Here is a 15,724-nt window from a genome sequence, read left to right on the forward strand (position 1 = left end):
ATTATGCATGGCATGGAGAAAGTGGATGGATAATTTTTGTTCTCCCTTTCATAACACTAGAAGTTGTGGTCATCCAATGAAGCTGAATGTTGGAATATTCAAGACAACAAAAGAAAGTACTTCTTAACACGGCATATAGTTAAACTATGGAATTTGCTCCCACAAGAAGCAGTGATGGCCATCAACTTGGATGGCTTTAAATGAGGATTAGACAAATTCATGGAGCATAAGGCTATCAATGGCTGCTAGCCATGATGGTTATGCTCTGCCTCCACAGTCAGAGGCAGTGTGCTTCCAAATACCAGTTACTGGAAACTGAAGGAGGGGAGAGTGCTCTTGCAGTCAGGTCCTGTTTGTGGGTTCCTATGGGCATCTGGTTGGTCACTGTGAGGTTGCCATAAGTCGGAATCAACTTGAAGGCAGTTCATTTCCATTTTCATAGCAAAGAATATGTATTTAATTCTGTTTTATATGCAAACCTCTTGATTGTCATACATAGCAAAGTGCAGCCATTATTTTCTTCTTATTAGCTGCTCCCTGTTGTTCAACTCAGGTCTCAACACAATAACATAACATTTTGGGGAAAAGATGCAACACAACAACCCAGAACTGGAAGCTAAGATGGAAGAGATCTCCACAGCTACCATATATTTTCCTTTGGTGCTCAAGTAGGTTGGGACAAAAGATAACCAAACACTGCAAAAGACCAACATGCTGAAAGTGATAAACTTGGCTTCATTGAAACTGTCAGGTAACTTCCTCGCGAGGAAAGCCACAGTAAAACCCACAATTGCCAGGAAGCCCATGTAGCCAAGGACAGAATAAAACATAGTCACAGAGCCCTCATTACATCCTACTATAATTTGTTCAGTCATTGAGTGCATGTCTAGATCTGGGAATGGAGGAGAGATTGCCAGCCACACAGTACAGAGGGTTGCTTGAACAAGGGAGCAAGAAAGAACAATGGAGTTGGCCAGTCCTTTCCCCACCCACTTCCTCATCCTGGATCCTGGTTTGGTGGCCAAGAAAGCCAGAACAACCGTGGCAGTTTTTGCCAGCACACATGAAACAGCCACAGAGAAGATGATGGCAAAAGCAGTTTGTCGGAGCGGACATGTCACCTTCTCAGGTTGGCCAATGAAGAGTAAAGCACAAAGGAAGCAGAGCAGGAGGGAGACTAGGAGAGTGTAGGTGAGATTTCGGTTGTTGGCTTTGACGATGGGTGTGTTGTGGTGCTTCATAAATGTTACCATTACCAAAGCTGTGATAAAAGCAAAAGAAAGAGCAAAGAAGGCTAAACTGATGCCCAAAGGTTCTTCATACGACAAGAAGTTTCTGTCCTTGGGAATACACACATCCTGGCTCTTGTTTGGATAATCTTCATCTGAGCATTTATTGCAGTCATTCATATCTGGAACAAGCAAGTTGTGGTCTTGATCTCACATATATGGTATCAATTACAGCAACATGCTGTAATTTTCTTCTCAGAGAGATAACCTTTCCAGGTTTAGATCAGAGAATACAGTCAGTGATGATATTATGAAATATATGGGGGGGGGAGGGCTTAACTGGTTAAAAAATTATTGAATTTAAAATCAAGTGGGCAAGTTAGAAATTACTTAATTTATTTCACATATCCATGTATACCAGTGGGAACTAAGTACAAGACTGAGTTTGCATCCATCCAACCCTGTATCCAACCATATTTAAGATCTTACCCTCCTGCTGTGAAATCTTCCCTTCTGGACATAGGATGCAATCATAGCAGCAAAATGGATCCCCCTCCTTCACTTTCTTGTGAGAACCAGGATGACAACTCTCAGTACAGACAGAGGTAGGCCGAGTCTGATCCATAAATGAATGAGCAGAACAATAAACATGATAAGAATGAGCTGGGCTGAAGAAGACCCCAATTACTATTCAAGCTAGAATATCAGAAATGGAAGATCAATATGGCCTGAATCAGATATAATTGTCCTGTTATGGATCATCCCATTTTCTCTGGATTTGAAGGACCATTTTCCAAACTCTACCTTTTCCCTCAACCTTTCTTTGTGTGTCTTTTTAGTATGCAAGCCTGATGGAAGGTCCTTTCTCTCTATTTGTCTTTTTTAATTTATGTGAGCCAGAAATACAGCAAGCAAAAAACGGGGATGGAAATTCTCAGTATATATAGAAAGAAGCTCAGCCTAATTGAAAGAGTAGAATTATATTCACGAAAAGAATATGAACTTGGTGCCCTTCAGATCCTTGGGCCCTTTGGTATGTTGCTAGACACAGCAGTTCCATAATGTGTGAACTAGGGCAGTGCAACCACTCCAGAAACTAGAGGAAGCTCTAGCTGATAAAGTGTCCCTGCCCCACTGATGAAGTGTCAAGACAGGTTTAGCAGCAGAGAGAGTTTGGCAGCAGGACAAGGAGGCCAGGACACACCACTTTGCCCATCTGTTTCTTGACTTAATCAAAACCCAAGCTTTCAATAAAGTAACTCAATAAACCCAAGCTTTCAATAAAGTAACTCAATAAACTACAAAAAACAATAATGTAGGTAGGAAGCCAAAAAGGGTCACATGTATGTCTATCTGCCTGTTGGACGGAAGTCGTGGGTGTGGTCTTGGTTCAATGAGCTCCTGGCTCTCTGGGAACAAGTTTGTTTCCTTGAGGCCAAGGTGGTTGATCTGGAGAAGCTAAGAGAGGTTGGTGGATGAGACCTTAGGGAACATTATAGCTGTGTCCCATTCCCAGTTCTCTCAATGGAGGGACACAAATGTCCCCAAGGATCTAGAGGGGATGGAGTAATTCATAGGATAAAAGGTTGCAGCATTTGGGGCTTTTTAGTTTAGAGAAAAGGTGAGTAAGAGTTAACATGATATAAAATTACGAATGTCATGGAGAAAGTGGATACAGCAATTTTTTCTCCCTTTCATAACACTATGAATTTGGAATTTGCTCCCACAAGAAGCAGTGATGGTCATCAACTTGGATGGCTTTAAACAAGGATTAGACAAATTCATGGAGCATAAGGCTATCAATAGCTGCTAGCCATGATGGCTATGCTCTGCCTCCACAGTTAGAGGCAGTAAGCTTCCAAATACCAGTTACTGGAAACTGAAGGAGGGGAGAGTGCTGTTGCAGTCAGGTCCTGCTTGTGGGTTCCCATGGGCATCTGGTTGGTCACTGTGAGAACTGGATTCTGGACTAGATGGGCCACTGATGTGATCCAGAAGGCTCTTCTTTTGTTCTTATTTTAACTGTCCCCCCATTAGTGGATTCATATTGGGTTCTGATTCAGACTGGATTGATTTGGACCTGATCCAACCCATCTGGATCCCAAATCTGAATCAAAATTCAGAAATCAGAGTTGTCTGTTTCCTGATTACTTTTATTGAGAAACCAAAATTGCCTTCCTTCTTTTGTTTTGTTTTTTCATATAGGCACATGAAATGTTTGTGTGTCTCTCTGTGTGTGTGAGTGTGCTAGGTACCTTTACAATGTGTGTTTTTGAAAACAATGTTTCTTTAAAAGAAAAAAAGTCTTGCCAGTTCTCATGCTCCACTACCAGCATGCCCACAACCAACAACACAAGCAGTCTAGGACAGAGTAGCCTGCGTGGAGGTGAAACAGTCTGGCCAATGATGGTGGTTCTGCTTCTACTGCCACCACCTCTACCAACTCTTCCTCTGGTGTCACCATGGATGCTATTTAATGTAATGTAGATGCCTTATGCTAGTGTTAAGCTTTATAGTTTATACACTCACTGTATATGTGCTGTTATGAGGTGCAAGGCCCTGGAGCTTGCCGGACTATCATTCCCACCCCACACCCCCTTGTATTGCTGATTATGCAATCCTGAGGTACTGTACAAGGGGACAGCACAAGGCCATCTTATGAGCAACAAAAATAACTAAGAGCAACTGGAATAAATGTTATCTTCTCCTTGGCAGATTTCCCTCAAGCCTAGCAGAATATTCCCATTGTTCAAAGAAAGCTTTAGGAAGGTAGCCTTTCTCAGTGTCAGCTAGAAACGTGCACGCACGCACACATACAAAATCACCTCATACCCAGACCTCTCCTTTTTCAGGGGAGTTGGAAGAGAAAGAGTGTCTTTTAAAAAGAGGGGAGTAATGGCGATCTGAGCTCCAACACGTGTAACTACGCTCTCAAAGAACTCAACGAGGGACAGCAGGGACAGAACCAGAAAGAGATTCCGTGTCTCGGCACATGCCTTGAGGCAAACAGATTCCTTCCTGATTTTGGGCCAGAGCTCTTCCACATCACTTCAGCTGTATTCCACTGCCCACTCCTGGGCCTAGGATAGGTAATCTCTCCTACCTGTCACTCTTTATAGTAATAGGGTCCTTTAATCTCTGTAGTTTAAGGTTATGAATGGGTTAGGATATTAATGATTAATGCTGCAACGCACTCAGTAATTTTGTAATGCTATTCTTCTCTTTTCTCTTAATAGAAGAAAGCTTTGCTTTAGTCTGGTTTGGACCTGCATTTCTTGGGTTATACATTTAGGCACATTTCACGGCAAAGCGCTTGTTTTATCCCTAGCAAAAGATCCCACTCCTCTCAAGGAGGTGTGCTTCATGGGACACATGGATGGCAGGTTCACACACTCAGGTTCCCAAGGACACGTGTTGTAACAGTGCTGCTTGTGCACTGACTGTGTACAAGGTACTAGACTGTGTATAATATACTCACAACACTTACTGACACACATGTAAAAGTACTAATAAAGACATCACAGAAAACAGAATACAGCTGTAAATATGATGCAAACCAACCTTAAAAGAACTAGGGCCAAAAATAGGGGGAGCGGGGAATAATAGACGTGACACTGCCTAAGTAACTAGTACGATGGAGACACAGACAACCAATAAGGATGGGACTGGGATTGATTGGTAATGGATGGGAAACGATTGGAAAAGAAACAGATATATAAGAAAGGCTGGTTATTGTTTAACTGAAGAATAAACAAAAGACAAGACTGGAATCTGGAACTGAGAAAGGACAGAAAATATATGTAGGAGCAGAATCCCTGTGAGGAGAAAAGATGGCAATCCCACTTTGTCTCCTGCAATGTACAAGCTGAGGCATCTTTCTAGAAGACAAAGTGGCAGCAGGATTGCCATCTTTGTTTTACTGGTCCTGTGAGTTTATCAGTAATTTGACATGTAAAATAAATAGCTAGTGAAGGCTGTAGTCCTATGTACTTGGGAGTAAACTCCCTTGACCACAGTGGGGCTCCTTTGTGAGTATACATGCAGAAGAGACAGGTACCAAAAACCTGGGACTGCCTCAGGTGAATATACTGTATATGGACAGTATGAGCATGTTATTAAAAATTAAGAATTTGAGCATCCCAAGGATTCCAGCCAAACCACCAGCAGATGGAGAAACATCAGATCCTGTTGTGCCCCAGCCTGAGGGAGAGCTAGATCAGGGAGGGAACTCAGATGAGAATGAGGTTCTTTGGGAAGCTGGAGGAAGGGGGACGAGCATGGAGGGGTTGGGCAGACCTCAAACTCCCATGCCTGGCACTTCTTCAGAAGCAGCTGCTGCCCCTCCTGTGAGTCTGATGCAGGAGCAGTTAGGAAGCGACTCCCCGATCGCGCCATCCACGCCTGTGCAAGAATCCCCACCAGACACTTCAAAAGCTTCCCAGCCCGTCAGTGTTCAGCTTCCAGAGGCCATGCTGTCACCTAGTGAAGGCCCCGCCATATGATGGGCCATCTGAGACTCGCCTCCCCTCGCCTCACGTGAGGAGGTGGAAGAAGAGAGACTTTCAAAAGGTGAGACTCCAGAGGAGCCTCTGCTTTTACGCAAAAACCTTCTGAGTCAACTCTCCCCTAATGCTGCAGAGACTGTTTAGTTAGCATAGGTAGGATCCACAGTGAGTTAGAGTAGACAGGTGAATGAAGTGCACCGCTTTGGATGTAACTATAACTTTAATAGAAAAAAGAGAGAGACGACACGTCCTCTCAGTCTGGGTCCTTCGGCTCTGGGCAGGATGAAATGGAAATGGACTGCCTTCAAGTCGATCCCGACTTATGGCGACCCTATGAATAGGCTTTTCATGGTAAGCGGTATTCAGAGGGAGTTTACCATTGCCTCTCTTTGAGGCTAGTCCTCCCCAGCTGGCTAGGGCCTGCTCAGCTTGCCACAGCTGCACAAGCCAGCCCCTTCCTTGTCTGCAACCACCAGCTGGAGGACAACTGGGCTTGCCCATGGCTGCATGGATGGCAGGGCCTGTAACCCCTGAGCCACTCACTGTGGGGGTGATCTTTAGCTCGCCCTTGACACCCAGGAGACACGAGCTGGGATTTGAACTAACAGACTCTAGACTCCCAGCCAGGCTCTCCTCCTGGGCAGGACAATTCCATCTAATTTAGCTACATTGCCTCCAACCCACCAGTCCCGATGGGCAAGAGTCACCACTGACTTGGACCTTACCTGGTTAAAGTAGCTATGCCATGTTATGGCATCTTCATCAATGGTGAACACTTGGTCTAGAGGAGCCTTGGGATCCAGCTCTCCAATTTTCACTCTATGAAAGGATTGGTTGGAGGATATAATCCAGTTGATAATATCCAATCTAGATACTACCTCTCCATTCTGGTTGAAGGAGACCTCATCCCCTGCAGTGTTGTTAAATGAGATAATTCTAAGAAAGTGGTGGAGCTAAATTGAAAAAAAGAAAAAAGACAAGAGTTTAGAAAAAACTGCAGATGGATCTTTCAGATTAAGATCTGAGGCAGGGTTTGTTTTTTTAAATATATGAAGACCCATATAGAGACCCATGAGAAAATTCAGTTTGGGCAATACCTGATGGTAAGCAGATCCCAGGTGCAATGGTGGCCAATCAATTTTCTCACTTATCCCCCCCCCCAGGAGAGGAGGCCATATCGTGGGAGCATTTGCTCTGTGGAAGGATTTGGGGGATGGGAGGATATAGTGAGAGCAGTGCTGTCTGGCCATTACTACTGCTTCCTGTTTGTAACTAGATACAGGACACTGGCACCTCACAAACAAACCCTACCTCTTCATGTGCCAAACCTATATTGCTTTTTCCTCTACAAGGTGCCATCATTGCACAGCCAGAGTTTGCAAACACCACAATGTGTGGTGAACCAGCCAGTCCAGTATAATGTCAGTCTTCTCCTTCTTCTTGATCTGCAAACTATAGATTCAAGTCTGGTTTTCTCTTCATCAGACATATGCACAAAGCTCTAAAGCCTGAGAACAAAGAGCAGACCCACAGCATTGAGGGAAGCCAGACATTGTGAGGGAGTAAACAGAATATACAGTCCTCTACGACTTGTATTTTGGATACTCTGTTGATAGAGTTTTCATGATAAGAGGTATTCAGGGGTGGTTCACCATTACCTTACTCTGGTGTCTTAGCTTTGACCATTCCGCCTTGCTTGCCCCTGCTAGCAGTCTAGCCTCTTGGTCTAGACTCCTGATGGCATTGATCTCAGATTGGTTCCCAATCGAAAAGGGTGTGAGACAGGGATGCATTTTATCACCCTATTTGTTTAATGTATACGCAGAACATATATGGAAAGGGGGACTTGGACCAAGATGAAGGAGGTGTGAAAATTGGAGGGAGAAATATCCATAATTTAAGATATGCAGATAATACCATACTACTAGCAGAAACCAGTAATGATTTGAAACGAATGCTAATGAAAGTTAAAGAGGAAAGCACAAAAGCAGAACTACAGCTGAATGTCAAGAAGACTAAAGTAATGGCAACAGAAGATTTATGTAACTTTAAAGTTGACAATGAGGACATTGAACTTGTCAAGGATTATCAATACCAATATCAATACAGTCATTAACCAAAATGGAAACAATAGTCAAGAAATCAGAAGAAGGCTAGGACTGGGTAGGGCAGCTATGACAGAACTAGAAAAGGTTCTGAAATGCAAAGATGTATCACTGAACACTAAAGTCAGGATCATTCAGACCATGGTATTCCAGATCTCTATGTATGGATGTGAAAGTTGGACAGTGAAAAAAGCAGGTAAGAGAAATATCAACTCATTTGAAATGTGGTGTTGGAGGAGAGCTTTGTGCATACCATGGACTGCAAAAAAGACAAATAATTGGGTGTTAGAACAAATTAAACCAGTGCTATCACTAGAAGCTAAAATGATGAAACTGAGGTTATCATACTTTGGACACATCATGAGAAGACATGATTCACTAGAAAAGACAATTATGCTAGGAAAAACAGAAGGGAGTAGAAAAAGAGGAAGACCAAACAAGATATGGCTTGATTCTACATAGGAAGCCACAGACTTGAACTTAGAAGATCTGAACAGGGTGGTTCGTGACAGATGCTATTGGAGGTCGCTGATTTATAGGGTCGCCATAAGTCATAAACAACAACAAATGACTTGCAGTTCTTTAGCTGATTACCTGCCAAAACAATTGATTCTGAAACGTCAGTCTTCCACCATGCACCATTCCTCTAGGACTGACTCTGGATGAGTACATGGCATGTAAAGCATGGGCCACCACATACACGGCATTATAGATGCTGTAGCTGTGACCTGTCATGCTCATTTCAAAAAAATCCCCAGAAAGACTCTCCAGCTTCTCTTCCTCAGTGCAAATATTCCACTCCATCTTGCCAACAATGGAATTTGGGAATACACAATCAAAGGCCTGTTGCCAGAAGTCCCTCATAAAACCATCACTTTCTGTTCTGGAAGGATTTCTGCTGTTAAGGTATTGATGAAATCCTGGAGGGTCATTTGAATGAATTCCAAAGGATATAGCACCATTGAATATTCCTGAGTCCCAGTTCCTTTGAGTGACATATGAAGCAAACTCAATCTGGGCTGTCATGATCCATATTTTACCTTTTTCTTTCTTAGTCACATGCTCATGCTCTGACAGATATGGAAGCCATCTTAAAAATATCATGGAATAAGATTCTCCATAGGCCATCACTACATTAGCTTTGCTGTCTGTCAGTTTGTCATGTATTATTGCACCTTGTTGTAGCATCTCATCAATTTCAGTGATAAAACTAAAATCGGGAATTCTTTCTAGGAAGGCAAAACAGACACCACTTTTGGTAAACATTGGATAAATAGTTTGCACAAATTTTTCTCCATTGTCTGTATCCAACAGAATGATCCCAATCCAGGTCCATCTGAAATGCAAAAGCAAAGAGAGAATCCCTGAATACTGGTGGGCTTCCTGGGGGGGCATCTGGTAGAAGGGAAGTTCTGGTGTCTTATCATTCATCACCGGAGCAGGGCCATATATAAGCTAAACAGAGATTGAGGAGGAGGAAAAGAAATTAATACAATTTGTATAGCTGTTTCAACTGTTTAAAGCCATTATCATAAGTTATGTGAGGACTCCCTAGTACAACTCTGCAAGTCATGTGACATTTATGATTGTCATATAATTGTTAGGAGCCTGATATTGTAAGTAGAGACAATGGTACATCACTGTCAAATTGATATACTATTGGATCTTGGAGGTCGGATTATGATCAGATAGACATGTAGGATATCGGTTTTCTGAAGTTATTTGGTTTAATATACACCATGCCTTTCCCAGCTTGCTTTAGCCTCCAGGAGCTTCAGTATTTTTAGATGGTATGTGGTCTTTTTCAGATTGAATAAAGTAGGTAGAGAAAGAAAACACTGATTTTATTAATCACAGTGGAATTATAACTTGGGTCCAGTCCACATGAGCATTGCCCTCCTGGTGCTGCTATTTCTTGCTTGTTCATGATTCATATACCCTAAAACTGGAGCAATGCTGCCACTTCTGCTTCTTTATTCCATCATTTCTCTGATTATTATTATGAACACTTGTTTTACATATGAACTAACCACCTGCTATTATGGCTGTATCCTTGCAGAAGTTTTTTAAAATTCTGCTTCTAACACCTCAGTAGCTGTTCTTAATTTAAAAATCATTCCCTCCAAACCTTCACTTTTTTCGTTGGGGAAGGATGAAACTGGCAAGACTGGCCCCCATACTAGTTAACACACAGGATCAAGAGTTCTTACTTTCTCCCCATTGCCCATTGGGTATTCAGAGTCTTTATGGGTCGTACATTGTGCTTGCCGGAGTTTGCAATATCTCTAACAGTAGTTGTCGGAACAGGCAGGCTATTGGTTAGAGACCCCTTCCACGTATCCATGGCAGGTATATTGCAGTATACAATCAATATATGAAATATAGATACTTTACACTTTCAAGTATAAAACCTTCAAGTTACAGCATACGTTGGGTTACAATGTTGCAAAAGACTGAGTAAGAGAGAGTTACAAAATATTTGGAATACAGAAACCATCAGCTGGAGTAGATGGGATGTATACTTTTTGCTTCGATCAGACACATAGCACTGGCCCTGAACTCTAGGTGTTTGGCATTTTTATGATCTTTTAAAACTCTTTCTTATCTGTAAGGCCTCTAAACAATTAACTCCCTTTTATGGAATTCTGTCTCTTCAAGCTGAAGTGTTGGCTCTCTTCCCAGACTTGTTATTGGTATGTTTACTATTTCGGACTGAGCAGACAGGCTAAAATGTCTGAATGATATTTGGGGGGTAGGGAGAGAAGCTGCTTTATAAAAAAGAACAGGCACTTATGTGGGAAACTTATACAAATATATGAAAATATGGGGCTTAGCTCATAACAGGGAGAAATGATGGTGATTGTAGTGGTAGCTACTTGCATGTCATTATTATGGCAGCATGGCATCCCACCTCTGGCAACCAACCCAAATCAGGTCCTTATTAAGCACCAAAGGGTGCAGCCCCCAAAATTGATAGTGGCGGAGAAGTCCACTCTCCCAGGTGGGGCCCTTGGAATATATGTATCTTTGCTGGATGTGTGTGTGACTTCCTCTGAGGTGTTTATGAGGATGCACCCTTTCTTTTCCTCTATGCAACTTAATGGAGGTATCCCTATTCTGTCCAATACAAATTAATGGGAGAATGATCTCTTCGTTAACTTGCATTAACCTGAGTAAAAAAGAAACAAAATGCAGAATACATGACTTCTTTGGGAATGAACTATATATGGGTGTGCCACTCAAAAGAAAGAAAAACAATGGCCAGTCTATTTACAGTACAATCATTTGTTTCCAAACCACAGAAGCTGGAAGAGACAAGGAAGCCTGAAAGTAGTATTAAATGTTCATGTTTCACCCACATAGAGACACAGATGTTCTACCTGTGGAATCTTGTAGATATCCAAGATAGTTGCTATGTGAAGGGAAGTTCGGGAGTCTAGTCCTCCAATGACTGCTGTCAGATCATTCTGGACACCACATATGTAGTTGGGAACAAACTTCTCCAGTGTAGATAAAAGGAGCATTGTAGAATGGTAGGTCCGCGTTGCACTGAAATAGCTGTCATAGATGTGGAAACCCAAGGTGACATTGGGCAAGGTCTGTGAGTTTTCATTGATTTCTCTTACAGCAAATGCCAAGGCCAGGATGTGCTGATAATACTTAGGCAGTATGCTGGAATGGAAGTTGGATTCTGTATCAGAAGGTTATTCTGATACACTACAGTTCTAGACATACCCATTCATAGAATCATAGAATAGTAGAGTTGTAAATGGCCTATAAGGCCATCCAGTCCAACCGCCTGCTCAATGCAGGAATGAAGCCTCACTGATTTTAATGGAGTGTACTCCCTGGTAACTGACTATAGAATTGTAAGGCTGAAATCTAGGGATGGATGAATATGTTAATTTTGGTTTCTCTACATTTCTATTATTTTTCATGCTTCAGTTTGCCAAATTCCCACATCAGTTTGTGAAGTGTTCATAGTCTGCATTAAAATGTATGTGGATTTTTGCAAGCAGTTTTTCCTAATATACTGCATTATGTACTATATTTTTATTAATATTTTTGTGCATGCTTGCTTCTAATATATGTTTTCTTGGTACACAGTTTGGGTTGGAAATCTGCATTAAAAATCTGAAGGATCAAAATTAGAAAGATCATTCAGGTTTGGTTTACACATTGGTTTACAAAGTGCAAATAAGATTGGTTTACCTTACTATGCAAACTAAATGAATTTCTCCCCCATTCCTACTGGAATCCTATGCACAACACAATGGGTCTTTCCATTGTGTTATTTTATTGTCACCATGTTCTGATTATTGTTGCAATATCCACATATCTTTCCTGAGAGAGTCTTTAACCTATGGTGACGTAAGCAACTACTCTAAAATGAAACTGTATGAGTATTCAAGTTAAGTTCTCAAGCATTCCTATTCATTCTCATTAACATATATTTTAAGAAGAAGTTTATAAAAATGAACTGTTCAAAGGTGCTGTTTCATGCACATTCATTCCACTACTTATTTATTCATTCACTTTTGTATGGAGAAATGGGAGCTTCTTTTTCACAGTATTTATTTAATTGCATGAACCTAGCCCAATAACAGCACAATCCTGTGCATTTTCACTCAGAAATTGGCATATTTCATTAAAGATGTTGGAGAATTCTGACAAAAAATGAAAATGTGAGCGGAAATGGCCAGTATTCTCTTATTCATCCCATGCTGTGGATGGAAATCAGTGCAGTGAATATGATCAGTATTCACTGTTGTTGTTGCTTTCAGTCCACAAATGGCTTGTAATGGCTCATGGTTCCCCCCTACCATATTTACATTGCATTTTCTTTGCATTGCATTGAATGGGGTGGAATAATGTAATAACAACATAATTCTCATAATTAATTACATAAGACATGTGAGTTAAGTAGTCCCATCACAGCAGACAGTGAGATGAACAACATAGATTTTGGTGGAAGATGAACTGCAGCAGAACCACAGCACTGCTGCATGAAACAAGAGACGGAACAGAAGACAATGCCCTTACATTTAATATAAAGGGAGTTATTCCCAGGCCAGTGCTTATAGGTTTGCAGCCCCAGCTGGTGTTCTGAGTCTACGACCCTAGGAATGATCATGCCTGTGACATAATAAATGGAAATGAAAATAACCAACATTTAAGTTCTTACACAAGTTCTTCTTGCAGTCCTGGTGGGGGTTCTTCAGTGAATGTTGCTGAACTGGAAACAAAACCACCATGAGAGGCAATTCCACCAATGATGAAATCTCCTGAATGGTGATAGGTGTGAAGAGGATGGTGTAGATACTGGATCTTGCATTGTACAACATGTGCCTGGTATACCTTGTGAGGAATCAATGCCAGCAACAAGACCACAAAAACTACCATCCTTAGTAAAAAAGCAAATCTTCCATCTAGACTCATTTTCCAGAATTCTCCTTTTCACCACTGTCTTTAGAGTTTCTGAGATGAAGAGTCTTGAATGGTAGTTTCAGTTTTCTTAGAGGCCAGAATCTGGGAGTACCAAAGATCAGACTAGTGGATCCCAGACTCTCTCTAAATGATCCTGGTTATATTTATAACATTTTTCACAGGCTTTGCTATTCCTTTTGCTTGTGGCCACTGAAACTCCACAGGGGTTTTGAGAAGCAGTGCTTAATCACTGTCCTTTCAATAATCAAACAGGGAGGTAATGATTCAGTCCAAGTTGGGGATTCCCTGTGGAATTGCTGGAGAAAATGTGTTTATTGCATGTTTAGAACTCTCATTTGTAATTCCCTTTGTTTAGTTAATAAGTGGTGTAGTGGTGGTTTTTGAAATGAGTTCATCGTGACAGCCACCTTAGCCAAAGCCCTGTAAAGGCTTCAATATGATGGGTGTTTTGAGTATGTTGGAATTTGGGTGAAGAGACCTGGGTACACATCCCTGATCAGCCACGAGGAATGGCTGCAGTCCTACGCACAGTAGTTATCTGGGAGTAAGCATAATTGAACTCACTGGTTTAAACTGTAAAGCACATAGGCAAGGAATGAGCTGTCAATTTTGGTTCTCTCAGTTTCTTATTTTTCTGGTCTAAAATTCAGTTCTACACATTTCTGCAGCAATTTGCAATTTTTAAAAGATCATGAAAAATTTTCAATTTGGTGCAGATTTTTGTATGCAGTTGTGACTCATTTTTTGTAAGCAATTTATCCTAATATAATGCATTTTTGTATGTTATTTTTGCTCATATATTCATTTTTATGCACACTTTGCCCTTACATATGTATTTTAGTACACATTGTTTGGTTGGAGAGCTGCATTGCAAAATTTGAATAAGTGTGAATGTCAAAGGATGGCTGTGTTTAGGTTTTCATATTGTTTTGAAAAGTCTGAATTTGATAGATTCAGCTTTAAATGTGAACTGAATTGAATTTGAAACCCATCCCTAAAAACACATTGAATTTTAACAAAAGATGCAACCTTTAGCTTCTAATTAACTCCCCCCAAAGGTATTTTAGCATTTGTGCCTAGCACAAATGAAGAAGTCCATCAAAGGAAAGAAGAATCCTGTCTCTGCTTATTTTTCACATTCTCTGACTTCTGCTATGCTTATCTGTCACAAATAAAATACTTGAAAGCCTTATTATCACTTTATTAGCCATTAGTTACTCCTGTGCTCTGTGGAATTACACCATTTCACCATTTCTGACTCTTTAGACCACTGTGATGGAGAGTAGGGCTTAGAATGTTGCAAAGCAAGAAAAGGAAACTAGAAATAAGTTTTGCAGAGCTTATACCCTTAAATCGTACATTTACCAACCATTCCCCAAGATCTGCCCTTAGCACCTGTTTTTCACAGGTACATTTATTTACTGTTACTTTTTGTTTCAGGATGAAAAAGTTGCCGCCCTCTCATCATAGCACACTAAAATTCTAATATCAGGTTTTTTTTCCTGTGGGCAACCCTCACTTCTCCACCAGGAAAAAACAGAAAAATCATAATTTTCAAAGCAAAACCAGGAAGTTCTTCCTTCAGACAATTGGTGTGTGCCTCCTTTATTTGTTATCTCTACAGCTTGCACTTTTCCCTCTGTCCCCCCAAATGTCAGTCATGACTGTGACTTCTCTCATTGGATTAAAATAGTGTGAGATGGTTGTAGGGACATTTCTCACAAAATGATTGGGCAGAATACTGCCTCCACATTTTTCATATCTTCATATCTTGGCTTCTGTAACTGCTAGAAACTTGCTTCTTCTTTTTTAAAATGAAAGTTAGGAAATCATGCCAGTTTAATGTCCGTATGGGTACTGTGCGACATGGCTAGAATCTGAGTAAAGTTCAGCCAACCAGGTAATATTACAACCCTATAAAATTGTCACTTAGCCATGAAGTTCATTTGGGAATTTTGGGCTAGTCATTCTCTCTCATCCTAACCTACCACTCGCAGAATTAATGTGAAGATAAAAACAGGAAAAGGTCCGTGCATGTCACCTTGAGATCCATGGAGGAAAGCTGGTATATAAATGTCATAAATACATAAATAAAATATAATTTTTGATCTCTCTCTTCTCCCAACCCCAACCTTGTCTTTTTCTGTCCTTCACACAGCCACACTCTCACTCTCTGCCTAACACTCAACATTCCATTCAGCCTCTCCCCCTTCCTCTTCACATTCTGTCATCAGGGGTTCATGCTGAGCATCTCATTGGCTAATACTGGCCAAATTATGGAAGAGAAGAGATTTGATTCACTTCACAAGTAAAGTTGAATTTATCAAATTCACATTTCCCAAAACATTATGAGAGCCAAAACACAGCCATCCTTTGGAATCCACACTTACCCACTTTTCTGATATAGTTCTGTAACCCATGTTTACAAAAATGCATA

At 41.0% G+C, this 15,724-nt stretch overlaps 1 protein-coding gene across 1 annotated transcript; it reads right to left on the reverse strand.

Moving 5' to 3' along the window:
- Window positions 1-512: 512 nt before the first annotated feature.
- On the reverse strand, window positions 513-13,242 carry LOC133367537 (vomeronasal type-2 receptor 26-like). The gene is made up of 6 exons (XM_061591630.1): window positions 13,025-13,242; window positions 11,220-11,511; window positions 8,434-9,294; window positions 6,460-6,687; window positions 1,719-1,845; window positions 513-1,411 (listed from the first exon to the last, which is right to left on the reverse strand). Exons 1-6 carry the CDS (start codon window positions 13,240-13,242, stop codon window positions 513-515), a joined length of 2,625 nt encoding a protein of 874 aa, XP_061447614.1.
- Between the last annotated feature and the right edge of the window lie 2,482 nt (window positions 13,243-15,724).

Source organism: Rhineura floridana, chromosome 11, assembly GCF_030035675.1.
Source record: "Rhineura floridana isolate rRhiFlo1 chromosome 11, rRhiFlo1.hap2, whole genome shotgun sequence".
In the NCBI taxonomy this organism is placed as follows: Eukaryota; Metazoa; Chordata; class Lepidosauria; order Squamata; family Rhineuridae; genus Rhineura; species Rhineura floridana.

Excerpts from the sequence above, each read along its gene's own strand:
- LOC133367537 (XM_061591630.1), bottom strand. The coding sequence starts at position 13,242 with ATGGTAGTTTTTGTGGTCTTGTTGCTGGCATTGATTCCTCACAAGGTA. Across the intron at positions 11,512-13,024 it reads GGACTGCAAGAAGAACTTGT|CATACTGCCTAAGTATTATC; the intron begins GTAAGAACTTAA and ends CTTCCATTCCAG. Across the intron at positions 6,688-8,433 it reads AGAATCAATTGTTTTGGCAG|CTCCACCACTTTCTTAGAAT; the intron begins GTAATCAGCTAA and ends TTTTCAATTTAG.